Source organism: Tachypleus tridentatus, chromosome 4, assembly GCF_004210375.1.
Source record: "Tachypleus tridentatus isolate NWPU-2018 chromosome 4, ASM421037v1, whole genome shotgun sequence".
NCBI classification, from domain to species: Eukaryota; Metazoa; Arthropoda; class Merostomata; order Xiphosura; family Limulidae; genus Tachypleus; species Tachypleus tridentatus.
In genome coordinates this window covers 38,597,156-38,624,370 of record NC_134828.1, presented here as the reverse complement: position 1 = coordinate 38,624,370, position 27,215 = coordinate 38,597,156, and the positions used below count along the sequence as shown (strand labels likewise).

Below are 27,215 nucleotides of genomic sequence, written 5' to 3'. Positions count from 1 at the left end.
TGGAGTACAACAATCTTTTTGAGACAACTATACTGGAATGTAATACGAGACATATAAGATGACATTGCTTTTACTTCTAGTCAAACATCATGCATTAACAGGATGCCATTTAAACTAAAGTTGCTAATAATGGTTAAAACAATTCTGTCATACAACATAACCATCACCCATGGCTAGTGCTAGTGACCTCACATACCTTTCATATCATGTGACATCAATATCTTAGCATCAACACTTATAAGTACGTAATTTGAACAGTCCATTTTGTTTAATCAACTAACTGGTATGTGTACAAAGTGTATATTTGTGTGTTGGGTTGGTGGTCCTAATAAAGTAGTTTGTAATTATAGTAGCTAACTAAGTGCAATTAGCTCAAACAAACAAGACAGTAACCTCAACTGTTACTGTAAAATATAAACTATCTTCTGAAAATTAATTCAAACATGTAATTTCTGGAAGAAAAAAATCATAACTGTTCTCATTTTTTTTTTAATCACTCCAAATATTCATTCAAGCTACCATATGAATGTTTGTTTACAGAATACTAGCTACCAAATTGTGATCATTTCAAGCATATTTGAGCCTACTACAAACTTACTGATCTCTTTAATAACTTTTCCTATTCCACCAGTCTACAATGAAATCACAAAATTATGTAACAATTTTTGAGTTACTATAATTAAAGATTCATAAATTGTTAAATAACAAATATTTGAAACATATTATTGAAAGCATCACAACAGTAATACACATTGTGATGCCAAGACACAAATCTAACCTTCTCAATTTTCAATCCAAGATGTTGCCATCACTGTTTTGTTTAGTTTACTGTGCCAATACATTGAAAAGACAGGTAACTACTAGGTGAAATTGTATTTTTATGCATTTAGATACAAAAATTATCTCCTAGAGTCAATCCCTATGAAGGAGTTATAGCTAAGCTTGAACTTAAACATTTTAAACACTGATTTACAGCTTAATCTGTAATAAGCAGGTAGGTGTGAGTGATATTAAAAAAACAACAACATGTATATTGTAGTGTAGCATATACTGCTCATGAATTTGCATGCACTTCTCTCGAAGTCCAACTATATATGAAAATGCATGTTTATCACGCTTAAGACAGAAATAAGAATGCAGGTTGGTTGGTTGGTTGATTTAGTGTTTTATGGCACAAAGCAGCTAGGCTATCTGTGCCAAACGTCCAGTAAAAAGATAAAAATAAGGTAAATGTAGTAAAATTCATTAAAGGAAATGAAGGTAAAACAAAACAGAGTTTAAAAACATAAAAAGCAAAAAACCAATGTTGACACCTAGTCAACAATGTTAAGAGAGAAACCAGAGTAGGAGAAGTTGTAAAAGACTTTCTGTAGCAAAATGGTAATTTTCATAACCTGCCAGGAAGACTAACAGGTAAGTACAAGAACCACCGTCAGTCACCTGAGTACAAGAACCACCGTCAGTCACCTGAAGTTGGCTTTTCCAGTCCTGGCTCCAGGTTATGTGTCATTATGGCCAATATCAAAAAGTAATAAAAGTGTTAAAAGACATGCAGCAAAATTGTAATAACAACTCGCCAGGACGACTAACAGGTAGTTCAAACAGCAGCGTTAGTCGCCTGAAGTTGGCCTTTCCAATCCTGGTGTCAGGTTATTTAATGTTATGGGCATTTTCCAATTTCAAATTGAAATAGAGAGTGTGACTCTTAACCACTATTAAACCACAATTAAAAAGGTGTAATGAATTAATATAAAGCACTTAAATGACATTAAAAAGATTAATGGCCGTTAGAAAACTAAAAACTTTATAAAGGTGGACAGTGTCACTGTCACCAATAACACTGTCTAATGTATGGACAAACCTTTGGACAGACCGTGTTTAAAATAGTGCCGTCGTCGAGAGTCGTAACGATGACAAGAAAGTAAAATGTGGCTAACAGTGATCTGAGTGTTATACAAACAACACACTGGTGCATCAGTTCCAGATAAAAGAACACGATGAGTTAAACAACTGTGACCAATGCGTAGTCTAATTAGAACAACTTCCTCCTTCCAAACCTTACGGAAGCTAGACGGCCAAAGTCCAATACTGGGTTTTATTTGGAAAAGCTTGTTGTTGCGTTGCTACCTCCAAGTTGATTGCCAGCTGGCACAGAGCCAATCCTTGAATACAGGACCATAGTCCATGTATGGAATAGGCACAGTGGTGATTGTGCCAGAGCAGATAGATTTAGCTGTCGTGTCTGCAAGCTCGTTCACGAGAATACCAACGTGGCCTGGTATCCAGAAAAACTGGATAGAAGTGGATGTCAATGAGAAATGGGCCAGTCGGTTTTAAATATCAGTGAGAACAGGGTGTGAACCAACGTGAAGTGATTTCAGGAATAGTAGAGAACTAAACGAGTCAGTATAAATAGTGCAGTTGGAGTACTGCTTAGCTTCAATATGATCCAGGGCAAGAGAAATGGCGTACAGTTCTGCAGTGAACACAGAAGCAGTAGAGGGGATTGTGTGCACAGCCACCAAACCACAACAAGCCATGGCAGAGCCCACAGAGACCTGAGTTGGAATCATCCGAATAAATTGGAATGGAAAGATTGTTTGAAAGATGTTCAGTAAATAAAAGAAGGTTGTTCCAATCAGAAATATCTGCTTTCTCAGATGACTTAAAGAAAGGTCACATTTGGGGACTGTAAGAAGCCATGATGGGATGGGCTAACCAGTGGATTCTGCAATGTTATCCAAGGACAGACTCAATTCATCCAATTGCGCCTGTATGCGAAGGCCAAAAGGAGCAACGGCAGATCGTTTGTTCCGAAAAAGTATGGCCCACTGAGGAAGGAAAACACAACCCCAGGTGGGATGCTTTGGTAAGGAACGAAGTTTCGAAGAATATAGTAAAGACAGTTGCAAATGGCGAAGGTGCAGAGAAGGTTCATTAGATTCTACATATAAGCTCTGAACTGGGGAGGTGCAGAAAGCCCCAGTGCAGAGTCAAAGTTCTTGATGATGAATGGAGTCCAGCATCTTTAAAGCTGAGAGTCTGGCAGAGCCATAGACCAGTGATCCATAGTCGAATTTCAATCAAATAAGAGTATGATATATCTTTAACATAGAACATTGATCCGCTCCCCAACTGGTGGTAGAGAGGACACAGAGGATGTTCAGTGCTCTTGTGCATTTGACCCATAGCTTCTTTAAGTGTGATGTACAGGTCAGCTTACGGTCAAAGACAAGCCCAAAGAACTTGGTCTCAGGGACCACTGGCAGCGAAACTTCACCGATACGGAGTTCAGGATCAGGGTGAATACCCCGTTGGCAGCAAAAGTGCATGCAAACGGTTTTGGAGAGAAAGAAATTAAAGCCGTTTGCCATGGTTCACTTCAGTACATGATCGAGGGCAGTTTGTAGTTGCCGTTCAATATATCTCATGCTCAACGACTGACATGAGATGTGAAAGTCATCAACATAGAGCTTGTTTGCGACAGTGGGAGGGAGTTGTTCAGTGATGGTATTAATCTTAATACTGAAAAGTGTGACACTCAAAACACAACCCTGAGGGATCCCAAGTTACTGTAGGAAAGAAAGGGAAAGTGTCAAACCCACACAAACTTGGAATCTCCTGCCCGTTAAAATATTTTTAATAAAAATGGGTAAATGGCCACACAACCCATATATATGGAGGTCTCGCAAAATGCCATACCTCCATGATCACTGCCTCCTGAATTATTGTCGACCCTCCCTGAAAAATGGGAGAATAATGAAGGGGAGCAAACAGAGAGATCAATAGCAGTAAAAGACTGACTAGGTGTGTGAAAATAAGTGGAAGAACCAGTATTTAAAAGAGAAAGATTGTGATCAGAGAGCATACGCTCTACAGAGCGACCCCTCCTATCAATATCAGCACTTCCCCAGAGGGGATGATGTCCATTAAAGTCCCCCAGGATGAAAAAGGGAGACAGAAACTGTTCAATGAGAGCATCAAGGTATGATTGATCATATGTCTCTCCAGGTAACAGGTAGAGAGAACAAACAGTGATGATATGACCCAAGGAAACACGGATGGCTACGGCCTTCAAGGGTGTGTTGAGTGACAGAGACAAAGTGGGCACACGCTGATCAAACAATAGTGCCACCCTTCATGTACTCGTCCATCACACAGCCTGTCATTTCTGTACAGAGAAAACTACAGAAAGGTGACTGTATCAGCAGGTTTTAGAAATGTTTCTTGGTAGAAAAGACATACAGGATGGTAGGAGGCAATCAGTATTTTGATATCATCCAGATTAGAACGTAAATCTTGACAGTTCCATTGCATCAAGATGGCCATTTTTAAAGACGTGTAGGTGAATTGGCTGGAGAACCCTTCTGTTTATGACCACGACTTTTCTCCTTAATGTCCTTATTCGTGGAAGGTCTATCAACCTCTATGGATCCTGCACTGGGTTGATTGGGCAGGTCTTTGTTGTTGGAAGGGGATTCCAGTGACTGAGGACATGAACGAATAATTGTTTTGAAACTTGTATCTGAAGAAATGTCTGTACCTGGAACCAAAGGATGTGGATCATGGGGTTTGTTGGAATGTATGGGAGGAACAGAGATGGGTGTGGAAGTTGATTCATCAATGTTTTTAACCATGGTGGTCAAAAGGCTTTTCATTTGTTTTGAGAACAATTCTCTTGGAGGCACAGAGAGATCTGTCTGCACTCCCACTGTAGTGGTGGAACAAAGTGCAGCAGCAATATGTCCGAGATGAAGTGGTGGACAGCATTTTCCAAGCCTCAGGATAAGTAATGTTATGAGTCATTTTCAAACGTTGCACCTCTTTTTCCTCCAATCATTTAGGGCAAGAACGAAAATAGGAAGGGTGAGAACAATTGCAATTGACACAATGTGGGTCCATTTCACACTCACAGACAGCGTGGTCCTTGCCACCACAACGAGCACATGTCAGGGAACCATGACATGACATCTTTGAATGGCCTAACCTCTGACATCGGAAACATCAGAGAGGGTTTAGAATGTACGGCTGTACCTTGCAATTTAGATAACCTGCCTTGATGGTGGCAGGTGCACATGGTGATGTAAATGTCAAAACGAGAATATCTGTTGGCAGTGTAACTCCATCTTTGAGAGTGGAAATGTGCCTCATTGCAGAAACTTCTTGAGTGGAGAAACCAGCGAGAATCTCTGACTCAGGGACATTCTTCAAATCCCTCTCAACAATAACTCCTCGTGATGAATTCAAGGTAACATGAGGGTTAACCTCAATAAATACATCTCCAATAACCTTTGAATTCAAGGGGAGTTCACTATGTTGGGATGTGGATGTTTCAACCAATATGTCTCCAGATTGAAGCTTTTTTACTGACTTTGGAGAGCCAGCAAGTCCCTCCAGTCCCTTCTTAATAAAAAAAAAAGGGGACATTTGTCCCAAAGGGTTTTCTGAAAGATAATGTGGGATGAGAAAATGAGGTACAACTGGTGGTACAGATGTTGAAGATTGCTGATCAGAGTCTTCAAGACGTGGTCGTTTACCAACTGACTGTTTTTTCACTATTTTATTTGAATTTTTTGTAGGAGGATCCATAGGAAAAAAGAAAATTTCGGTGCCCACTGACCCCACCCACCATGGAGCCCTACGAGGGGATGCAGTACAATGTCATGCAAGGACATTGCAGCAATGCCAGGGTTTTGTGAGAACTATACCCAAACACCAGCATCAGACACAATGTCCACAACACCCACTGAGAACTTCCAACACTGGTACTTGGGTTGACTCTAGCCCAAGTGGACCAGCCGATTAACCCAGGGGGGCCACCCGTCTACAGGAATGCAAGGCCAAAGTGGTGTGTTAGGGTTGGACCCCTCAACCACCAGAATCCTCTCCTCCCTTTAACAGGTCGCCACGCATGGTAAACACGTGGGTGGATGTTTAGATCCCAGAGGAGGTAACCAGAAAGAACAGAACCTTCCCTGAAAGGTCCCCTCACCACGTACAGGAATCCACACCAATGGAAAAATGTAGGTAATAAAATACACTTGCTAACTCATTTATTTAACCCTTTTGTGACAGGATCAGTACAACATACACATTAAGAATTTATAATATCAACTTTTGATGCAGTATTTATATCTTCACAAAATGTGGTAGACTTTTAGTAATGACTGAAAGTTGTACACTAAAATCAGATTTTTAAATAAAGATTTGCTTATAAAATATAAAATCTGTTTCATTACTGGTCTGGGCATGAAGTGATTCATGTCAGGATTAAAAACTATTCTTTGCTTTAAAAATATAAAGTATTATTTGTGTAATCTCTAAACTGCCTAAATACATTCCAAATACTTGTTTCCAGTAAGATATTTATACTTCACCTGTTATTTTCTCTACCCTAACTAAGTGAGGTCTATAAATTTGACTGACTTTGTAACCATTATAAAAAATAAACAAATAAATATTAATTATACTTATGTTCTAGAGCTACTACAGATTATAACATAAAAACACAAATGTTTTGTAAATAGCTTAAATATCACAACATTATACATTTATATATATTTATTATAGTGATCTTCCAGTTATGCACAACTAATATTACAAAACTTGTATTGACAAGGTGTACATGTACTCATGTTATTGTATCCAATAATATAAAACTGACCTTTAGGCTTTATAAAGTGACCTGTCTTGACTGCGTTTTAGGACTGATATTTTGTAAATAGTCACATTTCAATTATTATAAGCATAGCAAACAATTATCTCTTTTTGTTACAAACTCTGCATTTGTTTGCTAATTGCTGTAGGTTGCTAAGCCTCATCAACTTTGGCATGCTGATGATATGAAAAGAAAAGTTTTTTTTAGGTTTTATATATACATTTGAAAAAAACAACAACATAAACTATATCAGTGCCATAAAATTCCACTGTAATTTATCAAGCTCAATAACAAAGCTGTAGTTTTTGTTTTTTTTTTTAAAGTAATTTCAAGCAGACCAAAGACAACCTACCTGCTTCAAATCTTGGTTTAAAAGAACAAGATGGCTTCAAAGCATTTTATACTGACTGACAAAGTGACTACGGAAATGTTGGTTATTCACATCATATACTGAAGTAAGTATATTTAAATGTGTATAATAGGGTTAAATAAACTTATTTTACATCTACAAATTTTAAAAATCATCTCTGTAAAAGTAAGGCTCAATATTATGTGCAGAAGAAGAGTGAAAAGTGGAATACAAAAGACAAAACAAAGTGATGAATTGAAAAATACAGAACTCACATATAGGATAATCTTAATTTTGATATAAACTAACTTCATACTGAAAGAGACTCAAATCAGAATCTACAATAAATTACGTAAAATACTTACGTGTAGAAACAATATCCCATAGCAATAACTCCAAACATAGCAGCAGCTCCACATCCAGCAACAATGGCTGTTTATATAAAAAGAAATCTTGATTATGAAAGAGAATGCACAATAACTCCAAACATAGCAGCAGCTCCACATCCAGCAACAATGGCTGTTTATATAAAAAGAAATCTTGATTATGAAAGAGAATGCACAATAACTCCTAACATAGCAGCAGCTCCACATCCAGCAGCTGTTTATATAAAAAGAAATCTTGATTATGAAAGAGAATGCACAATAACTCCAAACACATCCAGCAACAATGGCTTGATTATGAAAGAGAATACTCCAAACAGAGCAGCAAATCCAGCAACAATGGCTGTTTATATAAAAAGAAATCTTGATTATGAAAGAGAATGCATTACACTTATTTAGAACATAGATGTATGCACAATATGGGCTCAAAATATGTCCTCAGTTGGGCATCATAAAAAGTCATCTGCGATGCGTTGGCAAAAGAAATATCACAAAAGTAACGTTTACTCTAACAGCTAATACTGTTAATATTTTTGATCATTGCAAAAGTATACTTTTAACGTAATACACGATACATTATAATACAGAGTAAAGCACTATAATTCTTTACAAAGACATGTTTTATGTGTGGAAATATAATGATAAATAGTTATCTGATTATCTATATTCAAACATAAATATACCTTATGGTTATATTGACAATTGAAAACCTTTGACTGTTTGAAAGCCTTAAATCTTTCATTAAAGAAAATTGGTTGACAAAATTTGCAACTGTCTCCTGTTTCATATCCAGGAAGAAAACTAATGACAAAGATATGAGCCTCACAAAAAAAAGAAAACAACAGCCAGTAGAATTTTTTCATGTGAATAATGCTAGATAAATGTTGGGTGTTGTTATGAAATTATCAAGATACATTTAATTTAGATAACATATTATTGGTGCAGATGTTAAATATTAAACACTTACAGATTCTATATATTAGATTTTATAAATTACAACTATTAACACCAATTTCTTCCAAAAACTGTGACAAAAATTAGTTCTGGAGTTTTTCTTGTGAAGGGTTAAACATATGTAAGCCATGTGTACTTTAATGAATGGATATAACAATTTGCATAGGAATGTGAATAAGTGGCAATTCAAAATTATTCCAACATAACTTTGTGATTTCTACAAAAATGAGAGGTTTCTCAATATAAAACACAGAAGAAAATGTGAAAGGTGGAATACAAGAGACAAGGCATAACATTGAAGTGAAAAATAAAATGGAGCACCTTAACTGTAATAAGAAAAACAAAGAATTTAATAAATAAAGTGATTGCTAAAGTGTCAAGAAATTAACCACAATAAAATAAAAATTAAACTCAAACATATATGATCAGCACTTGAATAGGTGCAAAGATGAACAGGATGACTTTAATATAGTTTTGGCCCTCGACAGAAGATTAAAATGCTTGTATAGATGAATCCGATTATTTTAAAAATTGCCAAACTCATATTACAGCTTCCATGAAACTGAGAAATCAGAAAAGGTCACCACAATGTGGAAATATCCCCACTTCATGTGATAGCCACAAAGTATCACTCAAGCATGAGGTCAAGAAAAATAAAATCCAACTGTTCCACACAAATAACAAATAAATCTCTTGAAATCTAGTCACAAAAAAGTTACTCCTCAGGTTGAACTTATCACATGACCTCTACCAGATTTATAGTGTTAAAAAATTAGAACACAGAGATGTTTAAGAATTTTGTAAATAAAAAACATGTGGAAGAGTAAGATATGTAGTATTCAAATTTCGTAAATACAAGTTGAATTCTCAATTACATTAAATTAGACAGGGCCCAACCATACCATGTGAAGATCAAATAAGCTAGAGTAAATCATATCATCATTCAGTATGAAGTGAGGTTCATAGCAAAGCCGAGTCCAAAATGTTAATATAGCTAAACACGTTTCAGTACAACAGGAGTAGAGATTCTAATCACACCATTCTTGATATTCTACAAAACCTGTGATGATTTTATTTATCTTGACATTTTTACATGTTCTACAGTAATTCTTACAAACTGAATCTGAAAATAATATCCATTTCTATCTCCACAAGCCTTCTATCTCCCGTTCTATCCAGTAATACTCCAGATCCAAAACGTGGCCACTGGGAACCAACATCCACATTAAGATTAGATGAAGTATCCCACACAAAGGGGAACTGCAATTTTAATGGCTTACTCCCATTTGTTTCTATGTTTTTTATACTATATAACAAGCCTTAACCAAAATGCTGTACTACAAAATAAAGTCCCCAGGGCACAGGCTATACATATAAAGTGTGTTATAAAATTTGTCCTGGTTTCTGGAGTTAACTGCAGAAGTCCGACTCAGAGCAGAAGGGATATACCAATATCAGTCTTAGGCTTCATTCATTTAAACAGCTCAGTTCTGAGACTTTATTCTAGTATAATTTATCTGTTGTACAACAACCATTAACTTGTTAGTTTGTGCTTACATTATTAAAACTATGGCTGGAGTGCCAACTTTTGGAGGTAAGATTTTGTTATTAGTGAGCCCCAATGATAGGAATTGTTTTTTGTTTCTTTTTATTTACCTAATGTTTGCTTCTTTTCTTCCAAGAGTAGCCACATTCCTATAACTGTCTACAGACAGTGAAGGATGATAGAGATGTGAAATAGCAGTCTTGAACACACACTGTTCTCTTAGTTTGTTTTAATTTTTATTGTTAATTTTTCTTTACATGTGAGGCTTTGCAAACATAAGTTAAAACTGATATAGATGTATCCCTCACTACTATGTAGGTCCTACTTCCAGTTACTTCCAAAATTAGAACAAATTTTATACTTTGTATTATATGTTCTGCCCTGATGATTTTCTTTTGTTGTGCAGAATTCTGGTTTAGGCTTATTTTGTATTAAAACACATTATACAGTTCTACAATAAATAAACACACAGATAAAACAATGTCATGATATTTGAACAATTTATAAAATAATCTGAATGCACACTGTTCATTTGAAGGGTTACCTTAGAAAAAGGTTTAATTTTTCTAATATTTTATACCTTCAGAGTGCATTCCCAGTAATAAACAACATTTTCCCAAAATGTACTTTAGTATACATGAAAGTATTACACAATCTTTATACACACTACTGTGGTACAATGAATATGGTGACACCAATATTTGCTCAGGAGGAATACACATGTACATCATGTTTAATTTCCTGTATATAGTTAGCAATTCCACTTCAGTAGAGTTCTACTTATCAGTATCTCAACAATTACCAGGTGCACATTACCAATTGCATAAAAATGGCAAACATAACAAGATCAAATAAATATAAATAGTTCATCAAACTTATATCAACAGCAACAAATACAAACTAACAATTACAAACTATAAATTCATGTGGAAGTTTAACTGGTTAATTGTGAAATTTTCAATTTTTTGCTTTACTTTTTTTTTTCAATAAATGCTTTATATTAGAAGAATAAGCAATAAAGATTGAAATTCTCTCATCAGAAGCTATAACACCCAAAACTTGATTTAAAATCAGTATGTAATTGTATCTTTTAACTTCACAAAAACACTATTTGTTCTTGTGGTACTGCTGCTGTTAACATTTTTTTATATTTTGTTTGTATTTTATAACTTATAAATGCTCTTAGTTGTCTAATGCTTTATTCTGAACTTAATTAAAAATAGGGTTCTTCAGTCATATTTTAGTGTAGGTACACAAACAATTATATGATACTCCTAATGTTTTTTAACTTAATGACTTTTGAGACAATTTTTTTTTGTTCAGAACATTGATACCACCTGTATTTTCATTTCATATTTTTCAACTAAAGACTATTTCCTTTGTTATAATGATTAAATGATAATTCCAGTGTTTACACTTGTAAACATCAACTTACTTGCGACTCTTTTATGTTACAACCACAAAATATTAGCCTTTTTTACAGAAACGATTTCAATAATCAAAATCACAAATCATATCAGTTATTAAAATATTATCCTTTAGTTAAAAATACATGGAAAAAACACAGAATTGCTCAAATCAATATATCTGACCAATCATGAACTTTTCCACAGGAAAACAAAGACTAAAAAATAGCTCACTGGATTTATCATATATATTGATCATATTATGTTAAAAAAGGGGACAGAAGACCTGAATAAAATTTTAGAATAAAATTATAAAAGGCATTAATATCATAAAGGTTAATATTAAAAGACTGCAGTCCATTCATACATTCACAAATGAAACAAACCAATTGAAAATATTACTTCAACAGCCATTAAATTTGATTTGTATATTTTTCTTACAGCAAAGCCACATCAAGCTATCTGCTCTATCCACTGAGGAATCAAACCATGAGTTTGGCATTGTAAATCCATAGACTTACCCCTGTCCCACCTAGAGACAAATTTCTTTTAATTAGTCAGTTGTCATACCATTAATAAAATATTCAGCAAATATTTTCTGTATTATGTATGCATACAGTTTCCTTTTCATATAAGTACAAAAGTTTTATCAATGAATGAAAAGCTAATTAATGCATTTTTTGAAGAACAAGTTTAAAGAGAAATCAACCATGTGTGTTTACTTACCAACAAAGTACAAATCTCCAAATACTGACTCATCACTTTTCTTCAGAGGCTCTTTATACAAATACCCTTTTGAGAAAGTCAAGTTTGAATTATTCAAGTGATTCACAGTTGGAAAGACCATTTTTCTATCATCCCCAAACTTCAAATTTGAGATCTTTTCCACTTCTTTATCATCAAGTGTTCCAATTTCATCACTATCTTCTTCTTCATTTTTGCTTGTTACTACATCTAAATAACAGTATAGTTTTGATGCTTTACATAAAAAAGAAGTAACAGAAACCTAGGAACAAAAATTGTGCATATATATTGAAGATTAACATGACCTTAAGAACAATATTTTATACAGTCATAAAAGATATGAACAATTTATCGTTCTAATTACTACCAGGTAACAACTTCAGCTCGTTTAACTACACATGTACACCATGTTTCTTTAAGGGGCTGATACATCGTAACCATGTTTTGTGCTTTTGTCACAAATATAAAATCTCACATGTACTTAGATTTCATTTATAACATTATGATTATTATCATAATTTTATAATTTCAATCTTGCATGACCACACAGAAATGTATGACCCATTCCCAGTTACATTAGGATTAATATAAAAATAATAACCTTTGTTAGATTATATCATATGATTATCTTAAAAAAAACAAACCTAAATGACTTAAAACCAAGGATTGTTTCAGTAACCCATCGTTGTACCCTTTTCAATTACTTATATTCTTCCTTTAGTACATGTAAGTTGTGCTCCAAGTGATAACTCACCAGTCTTATGCAAGATCCCTTATGATAAGAGAATCATTATGAACAGAAATAGCTCTTCAAAACATTAACTTCTAGTTTCACCATAAAATTCAGAAATGCTACTAGAATCCACATTATTTATAAAAATAATTAACAAGTGTCCAAACTCATAAATACTAGAGACCACCTAATGACACTTCATTGGTTACAAAATTCCACTTAATATCACTTTTATTTTTACCATTAAAGCAATTTATAATTAATTTCTTTACTTTTCTGCCAATCTCATGAGAATCAAACTTGTTAATCAGTCTCACAAAATCTATTTCTGAAAGTTCAGGGAAACAATAACAAGGATGAACCTCATCCTACAAGAAGAATACTTTCATCAAATAAGTTCAAACAAATTGGTAAGACAAACAAAACCTTTTCTAATATCTTTAATTAAACACCGACTTTCAAATGGTTTCTGACAAAAGACAGAAAAGGAATCAAATTAACAGTTCTACTGTTTCTTCAATATTCCCTACGTAATGTTAAAACCATCTAAGCACCAAGAGTTTCACTTTTATCATGAAAAAAAACAAAAAAAACAGCAGTTAAATGTTTCACTATTTCTCTGTTATGTTTATTTATCATTTTAATACAACTTTTGTTAGGATCATGGTCTGAAGCTGTGAAAGAAAAAACAACATGAAGTCATTTATACAAGTTTCACACACAAGTATTAAACTGGTAAAAAAAACATCTTGGCTATCCTAGCAACTTAGGTCTCTTCTTACTCTAAGGACTCTTACTTTCAGTGAAAAAGAGACAGAAAGTGAAGACAGTGCAATAAGATATTAACAACTTAAGAAAATATGTGTATCTGAAAATTTCACTATTCTTCAATCTTACAAACTTAACTAAGGTGGGACAAATGAAAACAAGAGAAAGAACAGGATTCATAAAACATGCTAAATACTTGCTTATTATGTGGAAGGAGCCTTGATGTGAATAAAGGCAGAAACATTTGAATTAGGTTATTCATCAAACCCTAAAAACATCTACTGTGTTAGAGTGTTTGAGATTATTGTAGTCTTGCATGAGAGTTGTAGATGCAGTTTTGATTCTCTTACAAGGACACCTATTACATGAAAGTTACTACATTTAAAGAAAAGATATTAGAATTATATTTAGTTTACATCATCTAAACTATGAAGTAGCATAAAGTTTGGGATATATTTCTAGAATAGTGGTTCTCAAATTTTTTAAACTTCAGAAACCTTTCATACTAACATGATCTTTGCAGTCAGTGGTATTTTTCCTTTTTTTTTCTCTAATTATTTGTGTGCACTATTTACAGGTCGCGTTCATATCTTTAGAGAAAGTATGTAACACAGTTCGGGAAACAGTGTTCTTAAATGTCATTGAAATAGAGGTTTAATACAGGTAGTGAATATTAGGAACTAATCAGTTGTAATATTTAAATATTCCTATCTTTCCTTATTATAATAGTACACATTTTGAGTTTATCTTTTACTGTATTTACATTGATAGAACCATTAAGTTCATCTAATTCTATTATACTTTGTTATTTTCTGAAGATAATGCTTGTTCTGTTTTATATTGCTGAACATTATGCAAAGATGTCAACAGTAGTGTTTTTCAGGTTCTATTTCTAGGATACAGTCTGGCTGAAGTTTCAATGACATATAAAGTAGGTAATAATGGTCACTAGATAAATGCAACATTGCTTACAAAGTAAAAAATGCTAAACTTTGTAGAATCAACAGTCCTCATAGAAGACATAGCAAACCCATTTAAAGCAGTAATCTGTTGTTTCATAAAAATAAGTACACATATACTTGTAATAAATACTGTTTACTCTACATTTTACTTTGTGTCCAGTCTTGTAATTTCATTCTTATGGAATCAGAGATTCAGTAGTACTTAACAATAAATATCTTATAGAATTTTATGTTACTAAGTGAACTTATCCCAAAGTAATGAAACTGAATAAACCAAATGGTCTTCTACAAGTAGTGTAATGAAAAATGTATTAGGATTGATAGGTTTAACTCCATAAACCTAAGCAGATGATGCTGGCATCCAGCTAAAAATTACAATTTATTCATCAAACAGTGACAATCTCTTTGCTGAAACCTAATCCAAATGTTATTATCCACCTTAACAGACTAGAAATATTATAAGGAGATAATTCTTAGAACATCATGAAAAAAATTCTGACAGAATGGGCATAAAATTATGGGTTTAACAGGTTCAGAAAGTCTAAATACAGAATTATTTATTGATTTGTTACAAATGAGCAGAATGATTTGCCTGATGATGTGATATGTACTACAGTTGAGATTCTTTAAAAACTTTGATATAAATAAATGCATTTGAAGAGTGACCTTGCTGGGCTAAACAACCTTCTCTTAACCTCATTGTGATGGGTCACTTGTGTTTCTTGACTTGCATTCAATATTTTATTGAACTACTATTTTATGTTAGTAAGTTTAGTATCAAATTGTACATTACAATGTAAATTTTAGTATTATACATTAGTTAACTTCTTAATTTAAAAGTAAATAAATATTAAAAAAACCAACCCTGAAAACAGATTTTTGTGAGTCACATGGTATATTGATGAATGCAGCATTTGTTTGAATTAGATGTTTGTGATGCCAAAATATTAAGTCTATAGTTTCATATGAATTAGGAACTCAAACTTCTATATTGACAAGCTAGCATATAAAATAAGAACAACACTTATTTGTTGAGATATGGCTTGTGTACTGAATCAAACACAGTGGCTCTTCTCACTTCTTTTCATTTTTGGAAATGGTCCCTTACATACATTTACTTCAATACATGAAATGTGAATAAATAATTAAAATATCCTCATAGCAACTTGATCAGCCATTTTAAAGTGTTTAGAAGCTATCTCATTCTCTCAAAATAAGGTTTCAAACAGGTAGGTTATGTCTTTAGTCTACTTGAATGAATTACATACTTTTTTTAGACAAAATACAGCCTAATTACTACACTTGGTAATTTAGAGTTGAATTCTAAGGTATTGATATAGTTACTTATGATTTTTGAATATTTCAAATGCAGGTATAAAACCTAAAAAAAAAAAAAGATAATTGATTGCTATACTTTTTTATTTACTGTTCTATGTTTTGAAAAAAATAAGTTTAAGAACTTATTTGTAAATAATTATAATCTATCTACAAATATAATAATTGAAATGTGACTATATTTTACTAAGTACTAGGCCACTAAAGTACAGTTAAAGCAGATCACATTGTAGAGACTAAAGTTCAGTTTTATATCACTTGATACAGTAACACTAGTACATGTGCACTTCATTGACATAACTTCTGTAATGTTAGCCAGACACAATTGGAAGGTTAATATAATAAAAATAATATATATTTAATTTTATGAGATTTAAGCTACTTAGACTAAATGGCTTGTGTTTTTTGTCATAATTATATAGTCATTCTAGAACTAAAAAATCATAATTTATATTTCTTTCCTAATTCTTAATGGTGGTTACTAGATTGGTCTATTTGACAGATCTTTTATAGTTATAATAGAAAGAATAACAGACAAAATATAAAGTTTTACTGAAAACAAATAATATTTAAGACTTTTTGGGAAATTAACATGAAAATCACTTCACACTTGGACTACTAGTGAAATAGGCTTGGTATTTTCACCAACAAATCTTTAAAAAAATTTATTTATTACACAATTTGATTTTTTGTGCCCAAAAGACTTGCAAGTGTACCCAAATGTTCTGAAAATATACATACTTCACCAATAGTTATAGCAAATACTTAACTCCTACATATTATAACAAGCCCATTGCTAAAGAGTTAATGTTTTTTGTTGTTGTTTTTTCACTCATAGCCTTACAGTGTATGGGAATAAAAGGTAGATGTTGTCAAATAAGTGTTCAAATGAATGGGATAATCACAATAGACCAAAGGCACTCATACTTTATAATATTATGTTTTATTATAAATGAGATAGTTTTCCTTTTGTTATAAGGTGTGCCAAGAGGAGATTTGTTTTTTGAGAAAAGGTTTCAAATTTTGGAGAATGGATAAGATACACAGAACTTCAAGGAGAAAGTCATGGAAGAATAAATCAGCAGCTCAATGGTTTCAGCAACAATGAAAGAAAGAACCTGAGAAGTTAGCTTTGGGGCATGAAAACTTTCTAGAATAGCTATAGAAAGAACCTGAGATAGTAATTACAGGAGCATATAAACTTCATAGAATAGTTAAAGGGTTGGAGAAAAAGAAATTAGCATATCTGTTCCAGAAATAAGTGAGGAAAACTGAAGGGTCAGAAGATTCACTTCAATAATGAAGTGATTGTGGTTGATGATTTCTTGTTTAGGTATGTGGAATAAACAAGGTCAGAAAAAATAAGGATATGTTACCAAATGCTGGAGATGAAATAATTTAGAGACAAGTACATGGTTAACTGGATGAGTAGAAAGGCTACTTTAATAGTACATATTGGAGGTACTGATGTAAGGACAATAAATTCAGAGGAGCTACTTGTAAGGAAAACTAATAAAGGCACTTAAAATAAAAGTAACATGTTTATTTTATTGGAGTAATGAATTCCGTATTACTATGGAGAGTTTGAATGGATAAATCTGTTATAGGATCCATTTGTTGTAGGGAAAAATTACATTGAATGGACTGTATTTACATAGGAGTCAAATTCACCTTTTATTTTTCAAAAGATAATTTTAGTTACTAACAAACAAAACAATTAATACAGAGTGGTGAGGGATTAAATGATGGTTTGAGGGTATTTAAAAGAAAACAACTAAATATAGTTCTTAATATAATCAGTGTAGATTGTATGAGGTTTTTGAAACACAATGAGGAAAAGACCCATAGAAATGTTAGAGGGATAAGGAAAAGTCACACAAGGTTCCAGCAGAATTATTTTAAAAACATTTTAGTATTATAAATGTACAACTTCAAGGTTTTAGTTGCAATGGATGATTTATATTTCACAGGATTAGTAAAACTTAGCTTGAATTGGCAAACAGTAAAAGAAATGGTTTTGAAATTCCTGAATACAGATAAATCATATATAGTGGTTAAAAAAAGAAAAATATAATTACAGCTACTTATACTTAGGAGAATTGCATCCAGTCAAACTGTACGGGTATTTAATGTAGTTACAAAGACAGAAGGTTCATTAAAAATTGGAAATTAGTTTAAGGGGCTTTAGTTATGAGAGCTTTTAACTTAAAAAATATTGACTGGGATTTGTTGGAGTCAGAGAAACTTTATAAAGTTTTCCTTTATAAAGGAAAATGGTCTTAAGACAAAACATTTTGCAATTTACGTTATGCTACAGTCCCATTTACAAGATGAATGATCCTCAGGTAAAGCATTAATGGATGTGGCAACAAAGATTGTTTATAACATGGTCTTAAAATTGTATACTTAACTCTGTAGAACAGAAGATTTAAAGGCCAAAACAAGTGTTAAATAATGGATAAAAGGAATCTTAAGAAACTGAAATAAGAAGATATAACAAACAGTTGTTAAAAAATGTTAACAGCAAAGTTAATTTTGTTTAAAATTTGCCTTAAAAAAACAAAGATGAGAGGGTTTGGGTTCACGATTATACAAGGAATGAACAACTAAATGTTTCTATTAGGGAATATGTGTGGTGGGTTTACAAATATATCTTCCTCCAGAAAATTATTTGGTGTCACTGAATTAATATGGAGCTAACAAGATTCAAGTTTGGTAAAGTAAAAAACATAAGGCATCTTGGCCAAATAATAAATCAAGGAAACAAAAACAATTGATTTATGAGCCACAAAACCTATTTTTTTTATGAATACATTAACAGTCTGAGGTGTTAGAAGATTTCAGATTATAAATCTATTAGTCTAACTTCAGTAGTTGGAAAATTACCACAGGCTACTAGTTAACTCTATAAGCAGAGACTAACCTTGTAGTTTTTCATGCTATAACTTTTAAACAAGCAAGCATATCATCACCAAAGTTTGCATATTATCAAAAAAACAAAGCTTCCATAATGAAAAACATTTTTTTCTAATTAAGTTTTAATGTTTAAGTAATGTTTTTCTTATGCCTTTTTCTTTTCAAATGTTGAATATCCAACCTGCAATGCAATTTTGGTTTTAAGATTAAAAATAGTTTCATACATTAGAAAATTTTCAAATTTCATATGCAATATCTTTATAATCTCCAGGTTATTATCAAATGTTATTTTAAAGAAAAATTTACATTTTACATCTTATTTTGATTACTGTATTTCTATATGGGTTTGGTCAAGTTGACCAACCTTGTAACCACCATAAAAGGAGATGTTTTTTTTATTCTATAATAACTACAAATTATGACATGAAAACAAATGTTTAGTCTAAATAGCTTGAAACCGCATAACATTATACATTTATATATACTTATTATTATTGTAATGACCTTCCAGTTGTACATGACTAAAATTAAAGTTGCAATTACACCATGCACACACACTTAAGTAACTGTATCAAAAAATATAAAATTGGCCTTTATATCTTTACAAACTGATTTGTCTTGCCTCTGTTTTAATGGAGTAGAATTCTGTAAAATGCAGTCACATTTCAGTTACAATACATTATTACAATTTACAAATAAGTTCTTACACTTACGTTTCTTAAAATACTGAACAATAAATATAAGAGCATAGCGAGCAATTCTCTTCTACTAACTAATTTTGTACTCATTTGTTGTTTGTCACAGGTTGCTAAGACTTATCAAATTTTGCACATAAAGGATATGAAACAAGTTTTTTTTTAGGTTTTGCATATACAGTTGAATAACCAAATAAAACCATAAATTACTATATCAATACAACAAAATTACATTATTAAGTTTACTAAGTTGTATTTAGGTCTAAAGAAACTTGAACTTTCAAGCTCACTCATGTCTTACCACTTGGAATTCAACACAGAAATAAAGAGTTTGCTGCCTAAATATTTAGGTGTGAAAGAAACTGCAATACTGAAGGTTTAAGAGAGATTGGATAAGTATTTTGGAAATCAAGGCTATATATAAAAATATAAATGTCTATGGTGGTTCATAAAAGCAACATAATGGGCCTGTTTTATCATATTATTATTATTAATACAGCTACCTTTCTAATTTGTGCAATTTCTGTATCAGTAGTTTTCAAACTGTCACAGCAAGTTGAATGTAACACAACAATGTTTTAGGACAACATGGGACCTATTAGCTCATTCTGGCTGATCCATCCTGTAAACTAACCTAAAATTATTAATAAATATTTGTTTTTTTAATTTAAAAAATCTTAAAGCAAAATATTTTCATATACTTATCAAGCCTTCTCTTAAATGCACTTAAATTTACTGCCTCTAAATCTTCCAAAAGCAACCTATTCCAATGGCTAACCACCATGTGAGAGAAACAAAACCATCTTAGATGAAGATGATTCCTGCCCTGCCAAAATTTGTATTCCCTTGTCCTATAATTCTTACTGTTAAGTATGAAAAAAGTGATGCATTATCACTGACAATTCCTTTTATAATCTTAAACATCTCAATCAAAACCTCTCTAACTCTCTTTTCAAGAGAAAACAGTTTTCAGGATCTTAATATCTCCTCAGAATGCAGCCCTTCCCATCATTAGGCTAGGAATGCCACAAATCTTTCACCAAATGAAAAACAGAAAATAAACTGTAAAAAATATTGCATCTGGTGGTAGGCAAGTTATGTATATAAAAGTGGGTTAGGGAGATATAACATAATAAAAAAGTTTAGAGATTTCTATTCTGTATCTTATCTATTACGTTATATTAGCATTGTATTGTATTCGTAGGTCAGTGTATCATCATTGCCATGTGATTCTTCCCGGTACTATCATCTTGACAAAAGAGAAAATAACTGAAGCAAGTACAGCTGGGTATACACAATTTACAGAAATTAACTATATATATAATGTAACAACACTATGGGAACATAAGACCTATTGGTCCGTCTTAGTTATTCCACAGTCTAAATTAACTTAAGAGAAAAACAAAAAACCTTAAAGCCAATCCTAATTATTCAGATACTTATCTAAAAGTATCACTACTCCTTTTAACATGATTTTTAGAGACAGTAAGGAACCTACTGGTTTATTTCGACTACCCCATCCTCTAAACTAAATAAAACTTAATAAACACACAAAGCTAGTGTTACCAAGTTATAGTTCAAGTTTTCTCTTAAATCAAATTTTTGCTGCTTCTACAAACACTGAAGGCAACCCATTCCAAAAGCCAACCATCCTATTAGAAAAATAAAACTGTCTTAGCCGAAGATGACTCCTACCTTTCCAAAATCTATAATTGTGCCCTCCCTAGTCCTACTGTTCTCATTGTTAAGCATGAAGAACAATGGTGCATCAACACTAAATTCCATTTACAATCTTACACACTTTAATCAGATCTCCTTTAACTCTCTTTTTTTTTCAGCCTCTCCTCGTATTATAAACCCTCCAACTCAAGCACCATTCTAGTTACACTTCTCTGAACCCTTTCCAATAATTCAATGTCTTTTCCAAGGTAAGGATCTAGAGATTGAACACAATATTCCAAATGTGGCCCAACCAGTGACCTGTGTAATGAAATTATAGCCACTTTAGACTTGTTTTCAATTTCTGTAGATACAACCTAAAATTCTATTAGTTCTACTAACAGCCAAACCACACTGACTTAATGGCTTCAGAGACTGAGTAACTATTATACCAAGATCCCTTCTTTCATAACACTTATGATTGTTTCCATCCAAATTATTCTTATAATTCAAATTATGATAACCCACATGCATTACCTCACATTTATTATAATTAAAATCCACGTGCCATTTATTTGTCCAACTCAACAAGTGATTTAAATCCTTTTGTAAAGAAACAGCATCCAGCCATCAACACTCAGGATCTTAATATAATCAGTAAATTTACTGACAGTTGTTTCATCTATGTTACTGAGGTAAATTATAAAGAGAAATGTTCCAAAGACTGAACTTTCAGGTACCCAAATTATTAATCCAGTTTGACTGAATTTAATTTATAAAAACCTCCTGCTCTTTTTCATCCAGCCACTCTTGAATTTAATTAGTTAACTTATTCCCTACACCTATGATCTTTTTTTAAAAGCCTTTTATGTGGTAGCTTTTCAAATAGTTTCTGAAAATCCAAATATACCAAATCTACACCCATATCTTCATATACTCAGCAGTAACCTTTTCAAAGAATACCAAAAAATTTGTAAGACAAGATTTTCCCTTAGTGACACCATGTTGACTATCCAATAAAATTCTAAACTTTGTTATTAAGTCTAATGGGTCTATAATTACTGGGACAATTTTTATCACCTCTCTTGAAAACAAGAGTTACATCAGCTAACTTCCAATCTTTTGGTACCTGCTCATTATTCGAGGACTGACAAAAAGTAATATTTAGTGGCTAATATATCCAATCTTTAAACTTCTTCAAAACCCTTGAGGAAATATCTGACCCAGGAGCTTTATTATTTTTTAAATTTCCAAATGTTTTTCAAAATTAGCTTATAATTAATGCAGACACCTTGTTTGATCTCATTTCCATTAATAAACTGTTCAAGATATAAAATACTGCTTAAATCTTTGTAAGTAAAGACTGAAGAAAACACAAAATTATTATCCCTCAACAGCCCTATCCTCAATCTGACATTTTGTTTACCCTTAATGTATTTAAGGAAATCCTTACTGTTAATTTTTACATTTTAAGCTAACCTTTTATCACACTTTCTTTTCTATTTTCTTGTTTTACCAACTTTATCTTCTATATCTATTGTCATATCAGTCAATTTAAATTTTTTAAACTTGTGATACTTTTCTTTAATTTTCTCTCTCAAACTCATAATGATGAGAAACCCACTCAAAGTAATGTATTCTAAAGACAGATGGTACAGGTATTAAAAAACTAATTAAAATAAAGTACAGAACAACGTTTCAATATTCTTGGGTCATCTTCTGGTTAACAAAGACAATCTGAAAGTATTTATTTTAATTAAAGTTTTTAATACCCATTCCAGCCATCTTTAAAATACATCTCTTGAACTCTTTGAAAGCCAAGCTGGTTTTTACTTGCAGGCACCCTTTTCTTTCTATTAGGAATCTTTCCCACATCTGATCACTGTCTCCAAATACAGCTGCCCAATTCACAACAAGTTTCCTTTTGTATCTATTCAAAATTTGCTCTTTGAAATTTGTAACTAAAGTATCATTCTTCTTTACCTTCTTTTGCAGCAAAACACAAACTAAAAGAGCAATGATCACTTGCACCCAGATGTTCCCCAATTTCTACCCTCTTGATCATTTCTTTATTTGAAGTTCACAATAAATCTAAAATAGTTTTTGTTGTGTTTTTTAATTGCAAAGCCACATCGAGCTATCTGCTGTGTCCACCAAGAGGAACTGAACTCTTGGTTTTAGTGTTTTAAGTCCATAGATTTACTGCTGTCTCAGCTGGGAACATCTAAAATTGTATTGTTTCTAGCAGGTGTGTTGACTAACTAGAGAAAAAAGCCATCCTAAACAGTTTCCAAAAACCTTTTTCTCTAATGGCTTGACTAGCACTTCTCAACTCATATTCCTGAAATTAAAATTATCTATAATTATGACTTCATTAACAGATGAAATCTTAATTTTACTGTAAAGTTTCTCACCAATTTCATCAATATAACTTGTTGGTCTCTAACAAATTCTCCTCTTTATCCACTAACAGAAACCCATATGTTAGTGGATTTATTGAATCTATTTAGATTCAATCTCCTTACTATTATATTTAAAATCCAACTTCATTAGGATGTAACTCACATTTTAAATATAAATTCACTCCTCTCTCCTTCTTTGATACTCTATCACTATTAAGTATCCTGTAACCCTATATTTCAAAGAAACTTCTGTCATCAAAATCATCTATGTTTAATTATGTTTCAGTTAATCCAATTATATCAAAATCTCTCATTCCTACCAAAGCTCTAAAGTAATCTATTTCTTATACTTCTTGCATTGCTATAGTAAAAATTAAGTCTATCCTTATAACTACTTCTATATTCATTCTTATGCCAAACTTTTCTCTGCCTATTATTTTGTATTTAGTTTTTTGGGTCTCACCTCTAATCTTAATTTAAAACTTTCCTCACAGCTGAATTAATAGGCTTAGCAAACAAGCCAACCCCTACCCAATTTAAATATAAACTATCCATTCCAAAAAGTTCCTTCCTTCCACCATACTGATCCTACAAGTCCAACCAGCCTATCTGCTCATCCTTGCATACTGACCATTTAGCCTCAGTGACCTACTTATAACTTTATCTCCACAGCTAATTCTGGGCAATGTCCCTGACACAATTAAGTTACAGCTTTTTTCTTTAAATGCCTTCATCAACCCTTTGCCTACCTTTCCCTACATTATTAACACCTACAAAAATTGCACCTTTGCTGGCCCCTTTATTATATCTCCTGCTCTGACAGTTATATCCTCCACCTATCCCCATAGATAGCATCATCACCTTTTCTTCCTATTTAACCCAAAAACTATTCTGTCGACATACCTTGTCAAGGAATCACCTATAACCTCTATCATCCACATCCTTCTATGACCTTACATGTTACTGCTGAAGCTACTGTGAAAATTCTTCACTTATACTTCACATATTATTGTTTAATAGTCAATTATCAGCTGCAAGGTCTTATCACTACACGGAAAAGTTGCTCGCTGAAACATTCGTGAGATATGGAGTAAAGTTGCAATTAATTGAGCTTGATTCTTGTTCCTAACAGCATTCTGCCAGCTCTTGGGCCCTGATAGAATAGCCCAGTGTGCAGTAACCAGATGTACACAAATACCTTGCATTAAAATCACAAGACAACTTCTATATTATATGAAATGAGCTGAATACACAGTTATGGTCAAAATTTAACTCTCACAGCTGTCATATTGCTTCTTGGTTGTGTCCTAGTTGATATCTTTTAGCCACAACACTCTCTTCTCCTTTTCAGTAGTCTCTTAAAAGTTAAAGTATTGTGCTGAACTAGTTTTTAAAACAATTATTGACAAATTGTCTTAAGATTATTCTATGCTATGAAAAGAATCCCACAAATATTTTATGCTTACTTTTAAGGCAAGCTAAAGGACTGGATATCAAAAAGAAGGACAATACAGGTCTTTTCAACTTGTTATTTGTACAACAGAATTCCCAAGAATTCTTCACCATATTAGCAGATTTGGAACAACCAAAGTTCATCACAAACTTAAGTAGTCATTACAAATATGATCCCACACAGCAGGCAAGTGTACAGAGTGAATGAAATTTCTCCTTTGTTGTAATACACGTTTGCCCCTTCAACTCAGTTGTCATGAGGACATTGCATTGTGGGAGGGCAATGTTACCAGATTTCCAACCACAAGAATGCTTAAAAAATGAAATATTACAAATATATATTTACTCTCATATACTACTGGCCCATTAGTCTGTTATAATGAATGTTGTAAACAAATTGTATTTGCACTTGTCAGTGTCACAATTGTGTTCAAACCCTTTATCTTTATTTCCATTTTTTTTTTAACTCTAATCTTGGCCCATTCCTGTGCTTCAATTAACCCTTTTGACTGTATACATTAAGTACATGTAGGTTGGCAGAAGGAAACAGAATAACCTAGGTGGGCCAAATCACTCTTAGTCATCCACTGGAGTTGGAAGTTAGATGAAGCTTAACAGAAGATAACATCAGTAATTTCATGTATAACATGTAATAACTTGTGCATACAATAATAACAGGGATACTTCTTACAACTAAGATTTAAATAATTTATATTGCCAAAGGCCCAAAATATTATATTGTAACACCTCTGGGATTTTTCAAGTTCTTAGAGAAAACTGATGATCAGATCTCCACTGCTGCATTTTAACAATATTAGAAAACTAACCCATGCAATTCATCACACATAATTATGAATGAGATGTGACAAAAAAACAGTCAGCATATAAATAAAAATAAACAATATAAACTCAAGAACAAACAGTAACAACGCTTATCTACAATTAATTTGTTTTTAAAACATAAGAAATATATACATAATAAGCATTATATAATTTAATTTACAAATTAAATCAAATGCTACATCTCCTTTCCCCAATAATTACACTCAACTATATGATACTATTATTATTAGTATTAGATTTACTGTTGCTAATTGTATCTGTAAGTAATCTGCACTGATTATCACCCAATATTAATTTATTATTAATATTAGTACTACTAGTAGTAATCTGAAAAATACAAATTTGAAAGTATCTGCCTACAGCAAGTATAGCTTATTTAAATTACATCACTTACCTTCACTACTACTAGTTTGAAAACCCTTATTACTTTTTCCATGATTGAGGTTTCTACTTTCGATTTCAAATACATGCTGAAAAAAATTCTGTGCGTTCTCTCTCTCATTTACATTCGAATGAAAATCCTGTACTTGTCTGAGCTTTCGAACACTTGGTCGAATTCTCTGACTATGGAAGAACGAAACCTGGTTCGGAAGTAAACGGTGTCTATCTCCCTTGTCTTGAACATTCAAAGCAGATGCCGAGGCTTGATTTTTAGTATTACTATTAATCACAACATTAATAATGATATTGCTCATAACAAAAATTAAAATGAACAACAAACTTTTGTTTGACATTATGACAAGGTCATTTCGAAGCCCTGCATAAAATGCCGCATAAGACATTTACTCTTATACATCGGTTTTGTAAGTTACACAACATTACAGTTTACAAAATAATGTTATAATTTATGATGATCTTAAAAAGTTAAATTATAATCGATATATCTTTCAAACACGAGCCCTAACGGCCATGTAGTTTATACTACGATATGACGTCAAACACCATAAACCGCCTGAAAAATTTCTTTCTCAATAGTTGGAAAAGCTAATTGTGAAACTAGAACATAGCGTCATTCGTTCTTTGATAGTTGGTCATTTTCGAATCTAAGATAATTATGTTTACTATGAGAAATGATTAAATTGATTCGCAAATATAACAAGATAGAAATGTTACAACTTCTTTCCGTTAAGGCAAATATTACTTGTTAGCCAGGCAAAAATACTTTTTTTTATCTAGGTTATATCCGTAAAACAGCTGAACATGTATGTTTGTTGTATTTTTATTTATTATTATATGATTTTCAAATGGCAAGCGATAATCGTAATGGAACATTTACGGGTATTTTATGATCAATTTTATGGTATTGGTAATTTTTTGTGTTGGTTGAAATGGTAGATTAACAAACAAAAACATCACACGTCATTCCCATATTTATATGCGACAAGCTACCATCTTCAACAGCCACTGAAA

At 32.4% G+C, this 27,215-nt stretch overlaps 1 protein-coding gene across 3 annotated transcripts in view; it reads right to left on the bottom strand.

Moving 5' to 3' along the window:
• The window catches only part of LOC143248881 (uncharacterized), a 39,046-nt gene extending 12,233 nt beyond the window's left edge, over nt 1-26,813 (bottom strand). For 2 of the 3 annotated variants that reach the window (XM_076497770.1, XM_076497769.1), the window contains exons 1-3: nt 26,200-26,808; nt 12,023-12,250; nt 7,373-7,439 (exon numbers count right to left, since the gene is read on the bottom strand). In XM_076497770.1, the coding sequence (XP_076353885.1) occupies nt 7,373-7,439; nt 12,023-12,250; nt 26,200-26,587 (683 nt within the window). In that variant the 5' untranslated portion in view covers nt 26,588-26,808. Of the gene's footprint in view, nt 1-7,372; nt 7,440-12,022; nt 12,251-26,199 lie in introns of all 3 variants that reach the window. The other variant, XM_076497771.1, reaches the window with a different exon arrangement.
• Nucleotides 26,814-27,215: the final 402 nt, after the last annotated feature.